This window comes from Labrus bergylta, chromosome 6 (genome assembly GCF_963930695.1).
Source record: "Labrus bergylta chromosome 6, fLabBer1.1, whole genome shotgun sequence".
Classification (NCBI taxonomy): Eukaryota; Metazoa; Chordata; class Actinopteri; order Labriformes; family Labridae; genus Labrus; species Labrus bergylta.
Window position 1 is genome coordinate 16,134,694 of NC_089200.1, and position 18,271 is coordinate 16,152,964.

The window sequence follows — 18,271 nt, forward strand, 5'->3', positions numbered from 1 at the left end:
AACGACAGAAACTTTATTAATCCTCGGGGGGGAAATTGGGGTGTCGTCATGACATAACAAAATATGGCATAGTAAAGACAAAAAAGATAATTAGAAAAATGATAGATGGGACCATAGCAGGGACCATGAACATGACTGATGACGTTGGCACTGCCTCAGAAGTGCTGAAGAAAAAAATTGAACCAAACAGTACACAGATTTTATGGATTTCAAGGTAATATTTCATTGAAATAAGTGTGAAAAAGTTGGGGACATATTTCCGGGGTGCTACATCTGCCTCTTCTGGTGATTCTTCCAGACTTCAAATGTTGATATTAACTTTCCTCTGCTTACATTTTAAATTCAAAGAATAAAAAAATCAGTGTTCCTAATAGATAATGCATGCGATAAGGGGAAGATAATATGTCTTTATGAGTCTCAAATTATATAAAAGCTGAAGACATCAAGTAATTTTCATTAACGAGGTCAAAGCCATATTGCCCGGAGAGCATTCATGTGACCCTCCATTGCTACAGAACCTTCACTGAAAACATATGTAAAACTAAGACAAGCTGTTTGGCTCTGAGGGAATTTTAACATTTCAAAGATGTAGTTCCTCTGTTCTTTACCCGACCATCTAAATAAACCTGTTGAAAAATAAACGTACAAAAAAAAAAAAAAAATTGTACAGGTAAAACACAGATGCTGGTTTGTCTGAGAAAAACCTACACAGCATCTGGAGAACATTTGTGATTTTCTAAAGCCAAACTCCACTCATCAAATGTTGTGGCATGCTCTTTTAGCTGTGAGCAGGTTAATAGGAGCAGACATTGTGCTCAGGTTCCACCCTGACTCTAATTCATTTGCTATAGTCTCATGTCACTGGCACTCAGACCTTATAGTATACAGACCAGTGCTAGCTGGACCAAAAGAATGAGTTGTGTTAGTCTCTGTGCATCCATGTGGCTGGGCACGGAAGGGGGAGGGGCAATCATTTCAGAAGTTTGTGAATGTGAATGTGTGCAAGTCTTTTTCCGTATTTGTGTGGGTGTATGCAGGAAGGGTGAGGGGTCAGGTTTAAACAATATCCCACTATGTACAAACATCACAACTGACCTATATCACCATCACTCATAGTTAAGGCAGACTGTGCCTAAATTGCTTACATTTACAGCCTGGAAGGCTCCATTAGGCAAGCAAGCAGGCACGCCAAAAACACACAAACACACTATTTGGCCAGGAAGTAAAGACTTGATTGTTCAAAAAAGTACAGTTTGAGCTACTGAAATATAATGGCACCAAGCCACCATAGATGTCTAAAACAGTGTAGTACCTGTTGTTTTAATGTACCAAAGAATTCTACTCCTTGGTTTACTCAAAAACCCTGAAACAATGTTGATCAGCTTTTCAAGTAAGTCTATAGGCTGAGATCAGATGTTGGCTTTCAGGTTATGATGAGACAAGGTCATAGTTGAGCAGTTCGACCTTCAGCTTGAAGTAATGCCTATGTGTAATGTTCTTATTTTCAAGATGATCAACCCCTCAGAAAACTGAACTATCTGCCATATTGCAGACAGGCACTTCATTGTCCTGCCTATCACAGTGTTTTAACAAAAAAGAACAGGGAGAAGTTGATGGGAGCCTGATCGACGATGTGAGGGGCCCGCCTTACAGGCAGACAGCAAGCTGAATGATGAGGACAGGGTTAACAGTGTTAGTTAGTCAAGGAGGAGTAGCTGAGGAGAAGACGACGTGATTGATGAGCTGGGGTGTCAGATAATCACGGCCCACTCTCCCCTGCCTATTTAATTTGGCACCAGAGGGGATCTCGCCTTTTTAAGCCCCGCACGCGCTTTTATTTTGTTTCCCTTATAACAAGCTGCGCTTCAGACACAAACAATAACTTCATTTAGTTGGCCAATGGAAAAATAAATTACAGGGGGTGGATATAACTTAATTTCCTGCCGCGTCACACCATGCAAAAAAAAAAATAGGAGAAAAATCTAATCTTGTGAGCCGCCCGCCGTTGAGTGGACGAGCTAAACTCATCATCTTTCATATTGTTAATGTATTGCAATAATTCAGCCTTTGCTGCCTTTTATTCCTTAATAAATAAGAGCTTAGTGCAGCATGGATTATAAGTAATGCTCACATTATACCAGAAAGGACAAATTCAGAGACAAGAGAATCAGAGGGAGAGGTGAAGCCCACAGAGCTATTTGTACTTCAATATCTCCACCTATTGGTGCTTGTGGTGAGTGCACTCCAAAGTATTTCTTCATATGTGCTCATCAGAGATCATGTTTTGAAAGAATAACAAGCCAAAAAGATGAATAAATAAATGCCTCACAAGCTGAACAGTATTAATGTATTATGAAGTGCTGAAGCGAGCTCTGTGGAAATAAAAAAAACACATGATTTTCTGAGGAATCATGTTCACAGTTTGGCTCGTCTTTTGGTTTATATTTAGTCCTTTGACATTTTCACTTGGTATTTTCACTTTTTTCCCAGGTCCCTGACAGAGGTTAAATCCTAACTGAATATCCTTCTGATGTTGTGGAGTTTATTGTGGAGAATCCTTCTTCTCTCACCGCCACCAGGATGAAAGCCTACATCAGTACAGATAGCTGTATGTATTTTTCAATGTGTCTGGGACAGTTATGCCAATGTTTGGGAAGTGAAAAGCAAGAAATTAATCATCAGAGCATAGGTGAGTACTAAAATAACTAACATTACCAAGTTAATGTTACCTAACAATATTATCAGGAGAAGCCAGTTCCACATTAATCCACAATCTCCTCCTCTCTGGGTTTTCTTTCTCAGATCGGATTCTGTAGAAGTACGACCCGGATTGTCTCCTCGTCAGTTAGTGCATCATATTCCACAACAAATGCCATTCACTCAAAAAATAAAATATTAAACTTGTTAAAACAGATAGGTAGCAACTGAGATGGCAACTTCTCCATACCGCTCAGTGGTTGAAAGCCTTTCTTGCCTGCTAGCTGGGCAGTTCCATTACTGTGTGACGTCCAGGGCCCGACTGATACTGATATCAATATTGGTGAAAAACAAAATCTCATACTGATATGTAAGCTGATATTTTTCTTAGATCTATGTTAGATCAGTAGAGACAGATGGATATAGATAAACACATTTATTTCCCTCAAATGCAGCTATCAAACACTTGTGGAAAAGATATACAACATGGTAACTCAACTAGAAAGTAATTGTGCATATACGTGCATCACCGCTTGACACTCTGGAGAGTGATGATGCTTGTTGTAATCCAAATAGCGACCTCTGCTGGTGACAGAGAACTGCTAGTGTAATGCAATGAAATTCAAATGAAATGCTTTTTGACTGGTGAATAAATCCAGTAACATCGGCACATATCTGAGATCAAATTTGCCAATACCGATAGTCACTGGATGTGCTAATATCAGCTGATAATATCCGCGGGCTGATTATTTGGTCAGGCTCTAGTGACCTCACATAAAAGCTATGAACAGGGCCAGACTTTATCCGACGTATAATAGTAAATTAATGAGAATATCAGGTTATTTTTGTTATTTCTTGAATTCAATAGCTTGCTCTTTATTTTATGTGTCTTCTCCATTCCTTCAACCCTTTGAAGCTTCAAAGGTGAATGCTTGTCATGTTCATATGCAAATGATAATACCTTTGTTACGAAAGAAAAGAAAAGTTCTCCTGCATGGCCAGAAAGTTAAAAAAAATGACCAAATGTATTTATTTTTTATTTATTTCCATTTATTTCTATTTTAATGTACACACTGTTGTGATAATTGACTTGTAGTAATACTTTATGCTGAATGTAAAGTAATGCTCTTCCCAAAAGAAGAATTTAAAAAATGGAAATAGAGGATCCCCGTCCTGGGATCTGCTCCCAGTCACTTGTACCTGGAAGTCTTCCAAGAGTCAGGTAGTTTTCTAGATGACCAAACCAGCTAGACAGGCTCGTCATGAAGAAAAGAAGCTTTAAAATCAATACCTTTAAGTTCTCCTGAAACTTTGTCAGAAGGACATTAATTTAACCCTTTGTTACTTCTGGATTTCTAATGTTTGGTTCAAGGAGAATATTGTTATCTACAGATTCTACAATACTTACTATGGCCGCAAAAATGACTTGAATCAATAATGATTTCTTTGATATCCCTGTAAAATGTAACTGTTGAGTCTCCACCAAAGGTATTTTAGCTACTGGACATTAACATTTTATCAATTAAGAATTTATAAACCATGTCTTCATGCTTGCAGTTTAGGATAAATAATCAGAATTTGATGCTTTTTCTCTAAATACTTCATGATTCCCACTGTCAGTATTGAAGACATACAACAGAAATGTGACATCAAAAACCTGAGGTAGCCTCTCACCCCTTTGGGCCTGCAAATATAAAATATGCATTGAGGTACTATGGCCTGCTCATCTTTTGATTAAGAGATGCTATTGAGAGACAGAGTCCCCCTGCAGCAGCCATCTTTACCCATTTTCCAGTCTGACTGGTCACTGCTGATGGTGCATCATGAAGGAATCCAATAATCACATGCAAAGGCCTTCAGGGGAGAAACTATTGTAACTGCCAGGGACCATGTGTGTATGCACGTGTGTGTGTGTGTCCTCCTCTGGCAACGATAACCTCTGATTTATGGAGAGTGTGACCATCGAGGACAATGAGGCACACAATGAGAATCACCACACCCTCTTAGCTCAAATACTCAGTCTGGTCCCAGCTTTAATACTATTTCTATAGACCCCAATGACAGGGTCGAAAACCTCTGATTGCCTTTTATTGTTGTGCTTGTCCTCTGTTTGCTCTACTACTAATTTCCTCCTCCACTCACTTATCATTTCACTTTTTGCTGCTCTGCTTCAGTCACCTTCTCCCTCTCTGTCACCCTGGTTCCCACTGCACCTCTCATAGTAAGCGTGTCAGGTGGCTCTGCTCGACTCTGACCTACCCGTGACCCATGGCTCCGTTGGCAGGTTTGACAATGAAGGTCTTCTGCTTGCGTTTCCTGCGTAGCTCCTTGACGTAGTTCTGGAACTGAGTGTACTCTGCGGGGAAGATCCAGGTTTTGGGTATGAAGCTGTACTCTAGAGGCTGGCACTTGATCATTCTGGAGAAACAAAGACAGGCTGTTTGGTGACTGTTTTTCTTCCTCTATAACAATATTTTATACTTGTAGCTTCATGAGGAGTCTTATCATTAATCTTGTTCTCTTAAAATGCAATTTACATTTTTATTACAGTGCAGGTATTTTTTGGGGGTCTTCTGGGGTTGGAGGCTTCTTCATCTTACTTAACACTGAGCTTTGTAATGTTCCTGTTTTTTGCATATCTGCAACTAAACCAAAGTCCTCTCATTTAATGTGTTTAAAGAGACAACAAACTTACTTTGACATGTTTCTCGCGAGGCAGTCTTTCCGGCAGATTTCGCCCATGCCAGGGAAATGGTTAATTCTCTGCAGAGGGACAGGCAGAAATAATAATGTTGTTAGGGTCATTAAGCCACTCAATTCCACCCCCGCCCCTTCATAAAAATGAGCACATTAAAGGCAGCAACCTGAAGTGAGCTTACAATGTTCTGACATTTATGCCCAATTACGGACTCAAAACAAAAAGGTGACACTGAGACCTTTCTCCACCCTTATTTAGTTTACTGTGTTTTTTTATACTATTTAAAGGTTCGGGAGGGAAGAGGCAAGGGGGGGGAAAAAAAGCGATCAATCTCAACTCCGAGGGGCCGAGGTAATTGGTTCTGCATCGCAAGCTCCTGCAGTGACAGTTGAATGAATTGCTTTGAATGCACCGAGAAGGGGGGTAGGGGGTAAAGGAAAAAACTCTGGATTTTCTGTATTCTTTGACCAAATGAGCCTGAACAGGGGCGTTAATTAGGCTCGTATGAACTGAAACCTGACAGCAAACTCTCACAGAACATCACTGAACGGAAAAAAAGGGGAAAAAATGTAAAACGAGCGAGAGAGAGAGAGAGAGAGGGGAAAAGAACGCAGAGTGTAAAAGGATCTCGTGATTATTATCCAAACGAGACAGACGTAATTAGGGATTCGGAAGAGATTGCACAATTATGCCAATGTCGTGAGACGATGTGGCTTGTGAGGGGAAATCAAAACCAATTGTTGTGGGACTTCTACTTTTCTACTGAGAAATTATCTCATGAAATACTACAGCAGCGAGCGCTTAAAATAACCGACAGCAAATATGTTCTCTGTGAAACATTAGCAACTTTGCAACACATTAAGCCATAACAATGCAATTTTCAATCTACTTAGCTGAACTCTTGTTGCCCCTGTCCTAACAAGCCAGACTCTTTCTAGCCTGTGATTTAATCAATCATTAGTGCCCAGTCTAATCAAATAAGCACTTGTGAAGATGGATGGCTAATGCTCAAAGCTCGGGGGGGAGCTGCAGCAGCAAGTTCACTCTCCAGGACATGGAGGTCAAACAGAGGTAAGATTACTCTCAGACTAGCACACACACTACTCAGAGAAACCTTTGTTGATCATGTTTATCTAGTAAACATCACTAGTGACATCAGAAACCTGACCTGGAACCCCTGCCAGTCAAACTTGTCAGTTTTTCCAGTCTATCCTCCGGTCTGTCCGTCTCCCTTCCTCTTTCTCTTACACACCACGTTGTGCCCAAATTAGACATTTTTTTCCCTTGTATTCTTTTTGATTTAATGAATTCTGAAATTTGGAACATATAAAACTGAATTGTTTTTTTTTTTACTTTCTATTATGTTACCAAGACTATTTATGAAGCCTTGAATTAGGTATTTTCCTCATTGCCATCCTTGAGCCAGAAGTGACAGATTTGACAAGCGAGTGAATATACATTGCTGAGCTCTTTCCTGATTGACAGATTATTATGGCAGTGACTTGTCAATCACATCGATAGCCTAAAGCAAACACTGCTTTATAGATTTGACTCTAAATGAATATAATGCTGTGATGAGGATGACTTTAAACTGTCAACTTAGATCACAAGCTTATCAGTACATTTTTTACTGAGGTAATTAATGAAATTAAAAGTAGGCATTTTCACTCATTATGTTCTTCATCTTCTACTATTAAAGGGATACATCACCCATTTGCATTAAGCTCATTAGAAACCTGGTAGTATTTTTGAATGGTCGTGCATCTCTCCCTCATTTTCCCCTGAGATGGGAAATCTTTGTATTTCTGAGTCTGAAAAGGAGCTTCCAGTGACGCAAAATGACGATTTTTGCGTCATTGGAAGCTGTTGCGGTTAGCAGGGTGAAACTACAATGCAGATTCATGCAGTTTCAATGGGTGAAGTATCCCTTAAACTCCTTTTGACAACAAGTGTAGTATCCCTCTGCTGGCTAATAGGAAAAGTGTAGGTTAAAGGCACTTCCACATTGGCTTTATTTTGCAGACCTTAAGGTAGGTCCACTTCTTTTATCTGCTCCTTCTTCTCCCCTTTATACTTATAAATTTCCCAGATTGTCATGCTTAAACTGAAGACTGGTAGAAAAACATATTGCAAGTCATGGTGATGTGCAACAAAAAACATTCTCCATCTGTGATTGTGAAATATAACCTCTTAATGTCTAGTGTTGACATTAGTCTACAGAAATCTTTGTCATGTTTAGCTATTTTAATCAAATAAGGACTTATAGGAAGGGGTATCTCTTTCTTGAAAAAAAACACAAAAAAAAACGAATTCAGATAAAAATACTCCAAGCGCAGAAGAGTTAAAGTAGCTGTCATGTTCATTTCATCCTTTAAAGCCCTTTGTCCTGGTTCTCTGCACCGCTTCAATTCTGCAGAATCTTCTTCACTTGTTTTTTTCTGAAGGAATCCTTGGGGAAAGTCCTTCATCACCTTACTTACAAGGGATGTACTGCAATAGAGGCCGGTGTTTCTGATTTAAAATGTGGTTCAACTTCCTGCTACACTGAGCACCAAAACGATCTTTTTGGAAATTGTTTTTAAAATGCTTTGCAAAACTAGACTTTCATACATCCACTGGCAGCAGATGGGTTTCTTGGCCTTCAGCTCTTGGCCACTGAGCAGCTGTAATGGAGCATACTGTAAAGGTTAACATCCAGATTTTCCTGTTCAGAGCAGCAATTGATTATTCTTAAGCTCTCCTCTCTAACCTCTAGGCTACCGTACACAGTTTGCTGACTTGACATGATAGCAATGTGGTTTACCTGATAATTCCTGAGCTCAGCGATTTTCTCGTGCTGCACGGCCGAGTCATTCCAGATGAGGTTGGCAGTCTCGTCCTCATCCCGCGTCTTCATGAAGTCCATCTCATTGATGACTATACGAACTAGGGATACAAACTCACATTAAATGTATTCCATATAAATAATTGACTATACAGTTATTCAAATAAACTTCACACATCGCCTTTAGGAACACATCTCATGTATATAATGTCAAAGGAAGAAGTAGCGAGTTGAAGCAAAATGAGGGAGAGATGTGACTTGAACCAACATAGCAGTCATTTTACAGATCCATGTTTCACACTCACATTTTGCTTGGCTTAAATTCTGTTTTTGCACGCATCAAGGGAGAAATGAGTCCAAGAGATTATAGATCAAAAAGCTAACAGCAATATTTACCATTCCTGGAATGACTTCAGAGAGCAGCCAATCGTAATGCCTCTCTTCAAAAAGATAAATTAATTGTCTGTAATGCATTCAAGTCCCACAGGAAACCCCATAGTATGAAAGATAGGTGGCAAGCCCATTTGGACATTAATCCTACAACTATTCATTATTCAGTGAGTAATGAAAAATTCATATGCCCTAACGAAACGAGATATTAATTAATTTCTTGAAGGCCTTCACCAACCTGAAGAAGACTTGCCTAATGTTGCATGATGGCGCTTGAATGGGAAAAAGGTGTTTCTCACATTCCTTCATTCATCTGTTAATGTCTGAAGAGGCTAACACTGTTTTGCTAACCGGAACAGGGCAAGGGGGTTAACATTACAGCAGGCTTGTGCTCACAGTTAGCAGTGGGTACTTTGAGTACAAAGCTATAATCAATCCTTTCTCTCACATAACACCAAACAAGACATCCTCGGGCCGGAGTTTACATTCCCTTCTCAGTGGGAGCAAAGCAAACTTCAAACACCATCTCCCTTAACCTGTGACCTTTACCTGTAAAATTATCAATTCTAAAATACAAAAAGACCGCTGCAGAAGAAGTTAACAGCAGAAATGAGCCATCCATCTGGCCCTCAGTGTTAATTTTCCTTGAAAATAGCCCTATGCTACCCTCAGAATGGCCACTGTGAGGGTCTCGTCACAGCTAGCAAACTGACTCACAGCTAGACTCCCATCTACCTACAGCATCCCTGCCTCCCCCAACTGCTGCTGCTGACTCCTTGGTTTCGGAGGTTGTAGTTCACCCCTGAGAGCTGAGCTGCCACACAATATACTGAACATGCAAGGAGTGCTTACTGCGCTCTTTTGGCCCTGCTAAAACAAAAAAAAAAAACTCTCTGCCAAGTTAAACTATCTCAGTAAGGATTTATGTATGAATGTGAGTCCCAGCTGTCTCCTGCAACTCTATTAGGTTTAATGTAAGACATTAAAAAAAAGATGGTTTCTTTCAAACCCTCCACCACAGCAAATGTGATTGGATTTGGGGTATTTTTGGAGCTGACTTAGCCTTACTCAAAGCAATTTCTAAATATTAAAATACAAATGAATACCTGCAGGAGCCCCTTAAATGTTGGTACTACCCACTCGTGAAATTTGAATGAGGAAAACAAGAATATCAATTCAGAAGCTAGAAATCTGAGGCCTTTGTATAATTAAATTAAGTACAAGATCTTGGTTTAAAGGAGCTTGCCAGATAAGAGCAATGTTGATGTTGCAGATACAACATTTCTATATTTAAATAATATCTGAAAAGATAGAACACCTGAAGTAACTTCTACTACACCTAAAACCACAACCCCCGACACATGTAATCAACCCAATTAAGACTCCTCCCTTGCTTTCCATTAATGCCAATATAATTCTCCATCGATGAAAGTATTTAATTACCTCTCAAACAAACTCTCTTTACATCCCAACTTAGCTTCTCTGTTAAGATGACCTCTGTGATCAAAAGATATCTTTCCTTTTTGACTATGATGTAGTGTATTGAACTGTTTGGCCTCTTTTCAAGCCTGTTTTTAATCCTCATCAAATCTTAAATGTGCATTTCTATGCACTCATGTCATTCATCAAACTTTTTAAAAAATTCTGTCACTGTACCAATCTCATATTTGGTGCCTGCGACATTGGCTGTGATGGTGCCTTTCTTCTTCTTGGTGTGCACCTTCCTCTTCCCACTGCTGCGGTAGGAGCCCACAGATGGCCCGTTCACGGGGGACGCTCCTTGATCCTCTAGAGGACAAGACAACACACAACAAAACTAGATACAGTCACAGCTTGTGCTCCAGACTTGGAGAAAAAAAACCAGAAGATGTTGGGAGTATTCTAATATATTTTCCTCATTTCTGCAGGGGATTTAGTTTGGCTTGTTTATGGAGCTAGGGTGTAAATAAATTAGGCATCTAGTTTGTTGTAGCTGCATGCATCATTATCTTTTATCATAATTAGTTTGTGCATGTGTGTTTGTCTGTTTTTTTTTTTTTTTGGTCTATGTGTGTGTGGCTGTTTGCATGGGAGAAAAGTGCTGTTAAGCAGGCAGGCAGGGACATGTGTGAGCAGGTGGCCAGGTGTGTGTACCTTTGGTGCTACATTGTTTGTAAAGAAAAAATATGCAATCTGACTTAACCATCTAGCAGAATAACTCCTTCATTCCCAGGGGAGTGGTACCTATCTTACTCACCTCCTTCATTGGGAGGGGAGGGCATCTCAGGGGCTGCCGGAGTCAAGGGGCAAGCCAAGCTCTCTGCCAGGCTTGGCGGGCGGGTGGGCCTCTCAGGGTCCTCACAGCACCCTCCAGGGGCTCTCTCACAGTCCCTCTAGTTAGTCTTCGCTGTCTTGGGCCGTATGGATGATATAGTTCAGGATGGCCCAATAGATCATCTGAGCATCTCTGTGGCACCTCTCAGCAGCATAAAGAGTAGCAGCACAGTCTAAGTGGGCAGAGGGAGATGGAGGGAGGTAGCAGGGGTGGGAAGAAGTGGTAGGGAAAAGTGGGAGGGGGGTGGGCTCTCCAGGGTCTTCACAGCCCCAGATTATTTACAGCCCAAAGAGGAGAGAGCGGGGGAGGGGGTGGACAGCGGGATGGATAGAAAAGCCTGTAAAGGAGAAGGAAAAAATATTTTTTACAGCTGCAGAATTGTAGTGGTAGGAGGCTGAATGGACAGAGGGTGACTACAGCACACATTGTGGGTTTGTGTGTATTTTCTCACTGGACTAAAGTGCACTGAACATGCTTTTTTATCTAAAACAGCAGCACACAGGCCTATGAGCCCTGTACAGCTCTGACATCGCAGTACTACTAATGCAATCATCTAAACCTGTCTGCTGTCTGCTGGACTAATTGCTATTCCACAGAACTGTTGTGAAATATTAATGTGGCTCTCAAGTAAAGGGGTCTGCAGCATCTCAGTGTGTCTCGTGCTTGTGCCAGCTGGGTTTCACTGGACGGCTGAGAGGTCACTTCATTCAAACAGATGGCATCTTTACAGTGGTTTGTTAAAAGCATGCTTCAGGCTACGAACAGTGTGGGAAATTCACCGCTGTCACCAGCCAGATCCTGTTATTGTTCGGCTGTGGTCTGAATGTGTCTTCAAACCACTGTCTGAGGTCATCAAACTATTGTTGAGATGTTTGTGACTCACTGGTTAACTGTGCTGCCACACAGCAAGAAGGGCTGTGTTTGGTATCGTCTCTTTCTTGTAAAGATTGCATGTTATTCATTTTTTATGTCGTGATTGACACTTTATATGTCCATGTTCTCTAGATCCCTCGTGTGTCAAAAAACAGAGCATCATTAAATTGGGCTGTATACTCCACACTTCCCACAGGCATGGATCTATTTTAGAAAAGTTTCTAATGATCTTCCAAAACACAAATATTGCAGCTTAGTTTCAGTTCAACAATGATCCATGCAAATAGATTGAGGGGCGAACACCCTCATCCTCTCCTTTAGGAGGTCACACAGTAAAGAAGAAAAACAATATATTTCCAGATGAAATATGTTTATCTATGTTATTCAAATTCTTTCTTTTTTCTTGCAAATTATCAGATATTTTTCCGCCTTCACAAGCAAAAGAATAATTATTCAACCCAAACAAAGTCAGCATATAACTTTCAAATGCAAAGCCTTTTCCTGTTCAAATTACTGAAGTTGAAAAGAAAAATATTAAACATCCCTATTGAGATTTTAAATTTTCCTGTTACTGTAATCACTTCAAGGATTACAGTAACAGATATAACCCAGTAAAAGTAAAGTATTGTATTGTATAGAGGCTCATGGTGCCTCTTTAATATTTCAGAAAGAGAGCAACAGTAGCCTCTAGTGGTGAGAATTTACAGAAAAACCCATTTTCTTATTCACAAATGATGACTGTTCATACACACACACACACACACACACACACACACACACACACACACACACACACACACACACACACACACACACACACACACACACACACACACACACACACACACACACACACACACACACACACACACACACAGCTGCACCTGTAGATGAAGAGACCCTATTGATTTTCTCAGCATTCTCTGTGCGGGAAACTAGCCAATCACATTGCTCGATCACTTAGCACTCCTCACTGCCAGCCTCCTGGTCTACCTTTGGTAAACACAAGACATTGATCCTGGGCAGGACAGAGACTGGAAAGAGATCAGCGCAGCGGGAAGAGAGGTGTGCAACACAGAGTGATGAAGGGAGACAAGCAGTGCTGATGACAGTCTGCCCCTGTCTCCCTGTGGTGAACTGGCTTTCTGGACAGGAAGCCCTGAACACTTTGTCTATAGGGGTACTGGACTTTGGTGTCACATAAACCCTCAGGAACAAGTAGGGATCTGACACACGCACGCACGCACACGCACGCGCACGCACACGCACACGCACACGCACACACACACACACACACACACACACACACACACAATGCAAGTAGTAGAAAATGGACTTTATGTTTATCCTTAATATTCCAAACTATAAATAAGAGTTATTAGTTATTTTGATGTTTTATCAGCATTGAATGAGGAAGAAGATAGGCCCACACACTTGCTCAAATGGCACAAGAAGTTTGAACTGATCACAACAAGTTCAGGTTTGTGAAGTCAGCATTGGATATCACATATCAACATCTGTTATCTCAATCTAGTATACAGTGAAACTGTTATGATTACTATTGTCACCTCAACATTTCAGTGGTACAGATACAAGGTGATAATATTTTGTTTAACGTTTGGACCATATACTTTTTTGAAAACTTATTTTCTGCTGTGACTGTACTTCTCTTCAGTTATTATGGTAGCATGAACCAAAATGTCTTCTTTGGAAATGTATTTCCTTTCACACTGTCAACACATATCTAGGCTGACAACCTTATAATACGGCATACTCATTGACAGCCTAAAAAGAGTGATTCTGTTGTGCTCATTTGCCTTAATGGTAATGGTGATGAAAAACAACATGTAAGCCTTGCTTTGCTACAATCACACTATGAAAGTGGGATGTATTTTACTGTAATCATTGATTGACAGTGGGACTCGAGCTGGAGTCTGGACATCCTGTTGTGATGTCACAGGTTTGGACTGAGCTTGTCGATTGTGTCACATTTCATTGACATGTGCTTCAGGGCGATTACGATTTCCTGTTTAATAAAAAAAAAAAAGAAAGAACGCCACAACCTTTAAATAGTAACTGCATGGATCATGTTCCCTTATTGTCAAGATTAGATGGGATTCAACCCCTGAAAGCATTACTTACCACTATATTCTATAGCAAGAATCATCTAAATTAATCCCACAGTGAAGTATTAAAGACAGAATCTTAACTAAATCCCATCCATTAAATAGAGAATCCGCCATTAATCCTCTGATGTAATTTAATTTTTCTACAACAGAGGGAGCCAGAGGGCCAGCAGAGCAAAGCAAGGCTGAATGGGCAGAACTGCTATAGATGCTGAGCTCATGCACTTCTCCTTTGCTAAACACAACACACAACAAGGCTTCATTGTAGAGTCAGCCCTTCATGCTCTCAGCCTCACTCACTGTTACACAGGCCCTATATGCATGACAAATACATGTCTGTCTGTTTAGGGCATTGTTATGCAGGATTTGCTCTTAGTATCAAGCACAAGTTGTTTGTGTGTGTGTGTGTGTGTGTACAGTATGTAGGGGTGCTCTTTCAGGAACTTTGATTTGGTATTTTGGTAAATGGTAATGGTAAATGGACTTATAGCGCTTTTCTATTCTTCCAACTACTCAAAGTGCTTTTACACCACATGTCACACCCACCCATTCACACCCTTTCACACACTGATGGTCGTGATCGCTATGTAGTATCATCCATCAGAAGTAACTAATCCATTCATACACCACCACTGAAGCAGCGGGAGCAATTCAGGGTTAAGTGTCTTTCCCAAGGACACAACAGACATGTTGCTCAGCTGGGGATTGAACCCTCAACCTTCTGGTTGAGAGGCGACGACTCTACCAACTGAGCCACAGCCGCCCAAAACATCACTAAAAATAAAGAAATACTGAAAAATCAGGAAGAACATGACTGACTGTTCATACATCTACAAAAAAACAACTTCACAAAGATATTATTCCACTATCAAAAAAATGTTATAGCAAAAGAAAAATCACAAAGACAGCTTTGCAAGAAGTGTGCAAAAAGGACAATCTGAACCTAAGGGACAGACTTTTTATTCATGACAAAAGGTGTCACAGCAATTACACAAGTCCCTTCAACAAACAGCACCACATCCCTGCTTGGTATGTTTTATGGCTTTTCCTTACATGAAACTTAATCTTGAAAGAGAGAGAGGCTTGGGGAATCACTTAGCCTCGTGTTGCGTTGAAAGTGCAGGATTTGCAGACACAAGTTCTGCACATGCAGGATGCCACGGTTTTGCTTTTACAGCAGTGTCGGGACCTCAGGGTTTGTAAAAGCATTCAAAAGGGAAGAGAGACTGACTAAGAATGATGACATAGTTGTATTCAACACATCCTTGACTGAAAAGCACATGTAAACGAAAAATCTTTTTCAAGTAGGAATTTGACCGTTAGTATTATAGGTCACACTGAACATTTTTCACAAACTAAAGCACACTGAAAGTGTTTCTCAGTAAATCTTCAAGGTCCAGAAAAACCGGATAATTGAAGATCAGTTTTGTAAAAGCTATTTTTACTACTAAGATTACCTTTTAGCTACATCATCCTTCTTCCAGGAAAAATCATAACTCAAAAGTAGTTGGTTTAGTATCGCCTGTTGAACTAAAATTAGCTCAAACCAATGACCAAACTCTGGCTTCATGCCTTTCTTCCAGATATGAGGAGGAACAAGTGTGGGAGATATCAGCCCACGGGGTACAGAAATAAACCAACAAACAGCTGAATGTTTAGCTTAAATGTATCGAAATGTACGGTAATGCAAGCAAAGTGGTCTGACGTTTAATTAAGCTACTACCCTAAAAATGTTATTAAACATTATTTTATCTATAATCCTGCCTGACCCTTTTTTCTTTAAGACAGAATTGAGAAAATAATCATGGTTACTTGAGTTCACACATAGTCAGTGTGCAAACAAAGTAGGATTTAAATGTATGGAGGTGTATCAGCAACGCCTTCGAACACAGGTGCACAGGGGTGTAAAAGCGGTGAACAAATGTACTGTTATTCTTAGCTAATCTGTCGCATTGTTGCGACGAAAGAGTGAGTTTGAGGAAGGAGTTGACAGTCAGAAAATCAAGCAAGGGTCTGTGGATATGAGAGAACTCAAAGGAAAGGCCAGGATGATCAGTACATATCTGCTGACTGCTCTTGTTTGAAATTGTTAGGTGAGGTTCATTTTCTCATACAGAATTTTTGCCAAAAACAAAAAAAAAACTGCTGTTATGTCTAATTATAAAAATTAGTCAATTCGAAAAAATGGTTTAACAATGAAGATTTACAGTCTTTAGATTGAAAAATAAGCCATTCCAACCTGTATTTCAGGTGTTATTGTTATTGTGGGATTAATGCTACAACGAATACCATATAACAATATTAAAAAAAAATCAGAATGAAAGTGGTAATAACATAAAAATCAAAGATTAAACAAATCAAATAGCATTATCTCTGGGACATGTCCAGGAGAGGCAGGAGACTAAACATAACTCATGTGTTGTGGTGTTATTATTATGTAATCCATTTGCTCTGTTGGGTCTAGTAATGACCAGGGTGCTCTCTCTCAGCATGTGGTCATTTAAGTGGCACAAGACCAGACAAAATCAAAAGGCTTATCTTAACCCCCCCCCCCCCCCTCCATCCCATATAATTAGCCATGCTCTAAGCATGCACAGCCCTATGTTAGAAATAAGCTTGTGTATGCCTAGTATTTGTCTTGTTTGCAAGGCTACCCTAAGCTATGCTACCAAGTGGCGAGGGGACCTATACTTGTCACAGTTAATATGGTATCTTCCAGATCACTGGCTAAAGATAGTAGGCCATCCTCTTCCACTGTTGTTGTCTGAAATTGCGGATCAACGCAACATGGACCTCTTAAATCTCGCGTATAATTGATTGGATATCCGGGGTTTTCAGGAAATTGGGTTGCGCTCACAAATTAAAAGTCTCCGAGCACTAAAGCAGGCTGTTTTAAGTGCTGCAAATTATTTGCTAGCAAGCAGAAGCTAACGTAAGGCTGCTAGCACCTTGCATAGGTTAGGTGGAAGGACCAAACAGGGAAAACAATCGTACAATGTTGCGTTCCTGTTTACTCGCTGCCATCTGATGAAGCGTGCAGCGCCAAAGAGGGCATGTTGCTTCACAGTGATAATAACACATTTCTTAATAATATAAGAAAAGAAAGATGTGATAAGGAACACAATGACCTGCCATGCTCTACAGTTAGCTTAGCTTCACCACCCAGCTAAGGATGGAGAGAGAGAGGGGGGGGGGGGGTAGCAAGGTAGCCCCCGTAACGTTACTGTACCTTTTTTTATTCCAGGCATTTGCAGTGCAGCGCTTCTGCTGGTGTCATCCGGACGGCTCATGCAGGGAGACAATGGGGTCTTTTTTTTGTTGTCCAGTCCTGGGAGGATTTTCCAGACTATCACTGCGTTTATTGTGTGTAACGCTGTTTACAGCTGAAGACTGACGTTGCCAGAAACACAACAAAAAAATCTCTATCTTTCAGACCTCTTGTGAGGCTGTGAGTGCTGGACCGAATCCGTGGGCTAAACCATTTTGCTCCTGTGAGGAGGGGGTCGACCTGATAGAAGTGCTGAAGTTTGCGAATTCTCAACCCGGTACCAACTTGAGGTTTAGTTTCTCTGTTATGGTACATGTTAAGTCAGCGTGTGTTGTTTTAATCTCGTTTTGAGTGAAAACAAAAGTGGCAGTTCATACATACTTTCAGCGTAGGTTGGTTTCGACGCAGTTCCCCAAACGTGATACAAAACACAGTGACGCTGCCTAGCAACAGGAGTCGCTGACCATGGTGCTAAAAAAACGATCCTGTCGATTATGGGTGCGACCTGTCATTAATTTACCTTTCTTTCATCCATTCACTCCCTTTCCTATGTGTCTATAGGACTGATAAAGTGTAACATTCCTCACATTTTACCAAAGAGTGTCGCTTCCCTCCAAGTCTTTATTTTACTATCATTTTATAACCATTCCAAAAGTTTTTTTTCATTGCTGAAATTTGACCTGGTGGTTAATAACACATTATTCTTTTTTTTTTTTTTGGTTTACAGGGACTTTAAGTGTAAAGGACTACTCGAAAACCTTAGTTTAGACTATTTCATTTACAATTTTCTTCATTTTTAACAAGTTCATTTTTGTGTTGTGGCTATTTTTGTCTATTTTTTTGACTGGCAACACATGTAGGCTACTGTTTTAAGAGGCTTCCCCATGGGCAGGTTTGGATAACAGCAAAGTGGTTTCACTTGCATCAACAGTTTTTTTTGTTATAGGCCTATGTGGATTTTTTTTCAATTTTTTTGTGTCACAACTGATTTGACTGACTGAACAAAACTTGCATAGGCCTACAGTATCAGAACACAATACATTTCAGAATCAATTTGCTGTCAAGTAGGCCTACATTTTCA

General features: G+C 40.3%; 1 protein-coding gene across 3 annotated transcripts in view; it reads right to left on the minus strand.

The window, feature by feature from the left end:
- ttll7 (tubulin tyrosine ligase-like family, member 7) overlaps window positions 1-17,398 on the minus strand; it is a 72,532-nt gene extending 55,134 nt beyond the window's left edge. For 2 of the 3 annotated variants that reach the window (XM_020648650.3, XM_065955845.1), the window contains exons 1-6: window positions 17,152-17,398; window positions 10,846-11,260; window positions 10,266-10,397; window positions 8,199-8,320; window positions 5,393-5,460; window positions 4,957-5,115 (exon numbers count right to left, since the gene is read on the minus strand). In XM_020648650.3, coding sequence (XP_020504306.1) covers window positions 4,957-5,115; window positions 5,393-5,460; window positions 8,199-8,320; window positions 10,266-10,397; window positions 10,846-10,870 — 506 coding nt within the window. In that variant the 5' untranslated portion in view covers window positions 10,871-11,260; window positions 17,152-17,398. The remainder of the gene's footprint in view (window positions 1-4,956; window positions 5,116-5,392; window positions 5,461-8,198; window positions 8,321-10,265; window positions 10,398-10,845; window positions 11,261-17,151) is intronic. The other variant, XM_020648648.3, reaches the window with a different exon arrangement.
- Window positions 17,399-18,271: the final 873 nt, after the last annotated feature.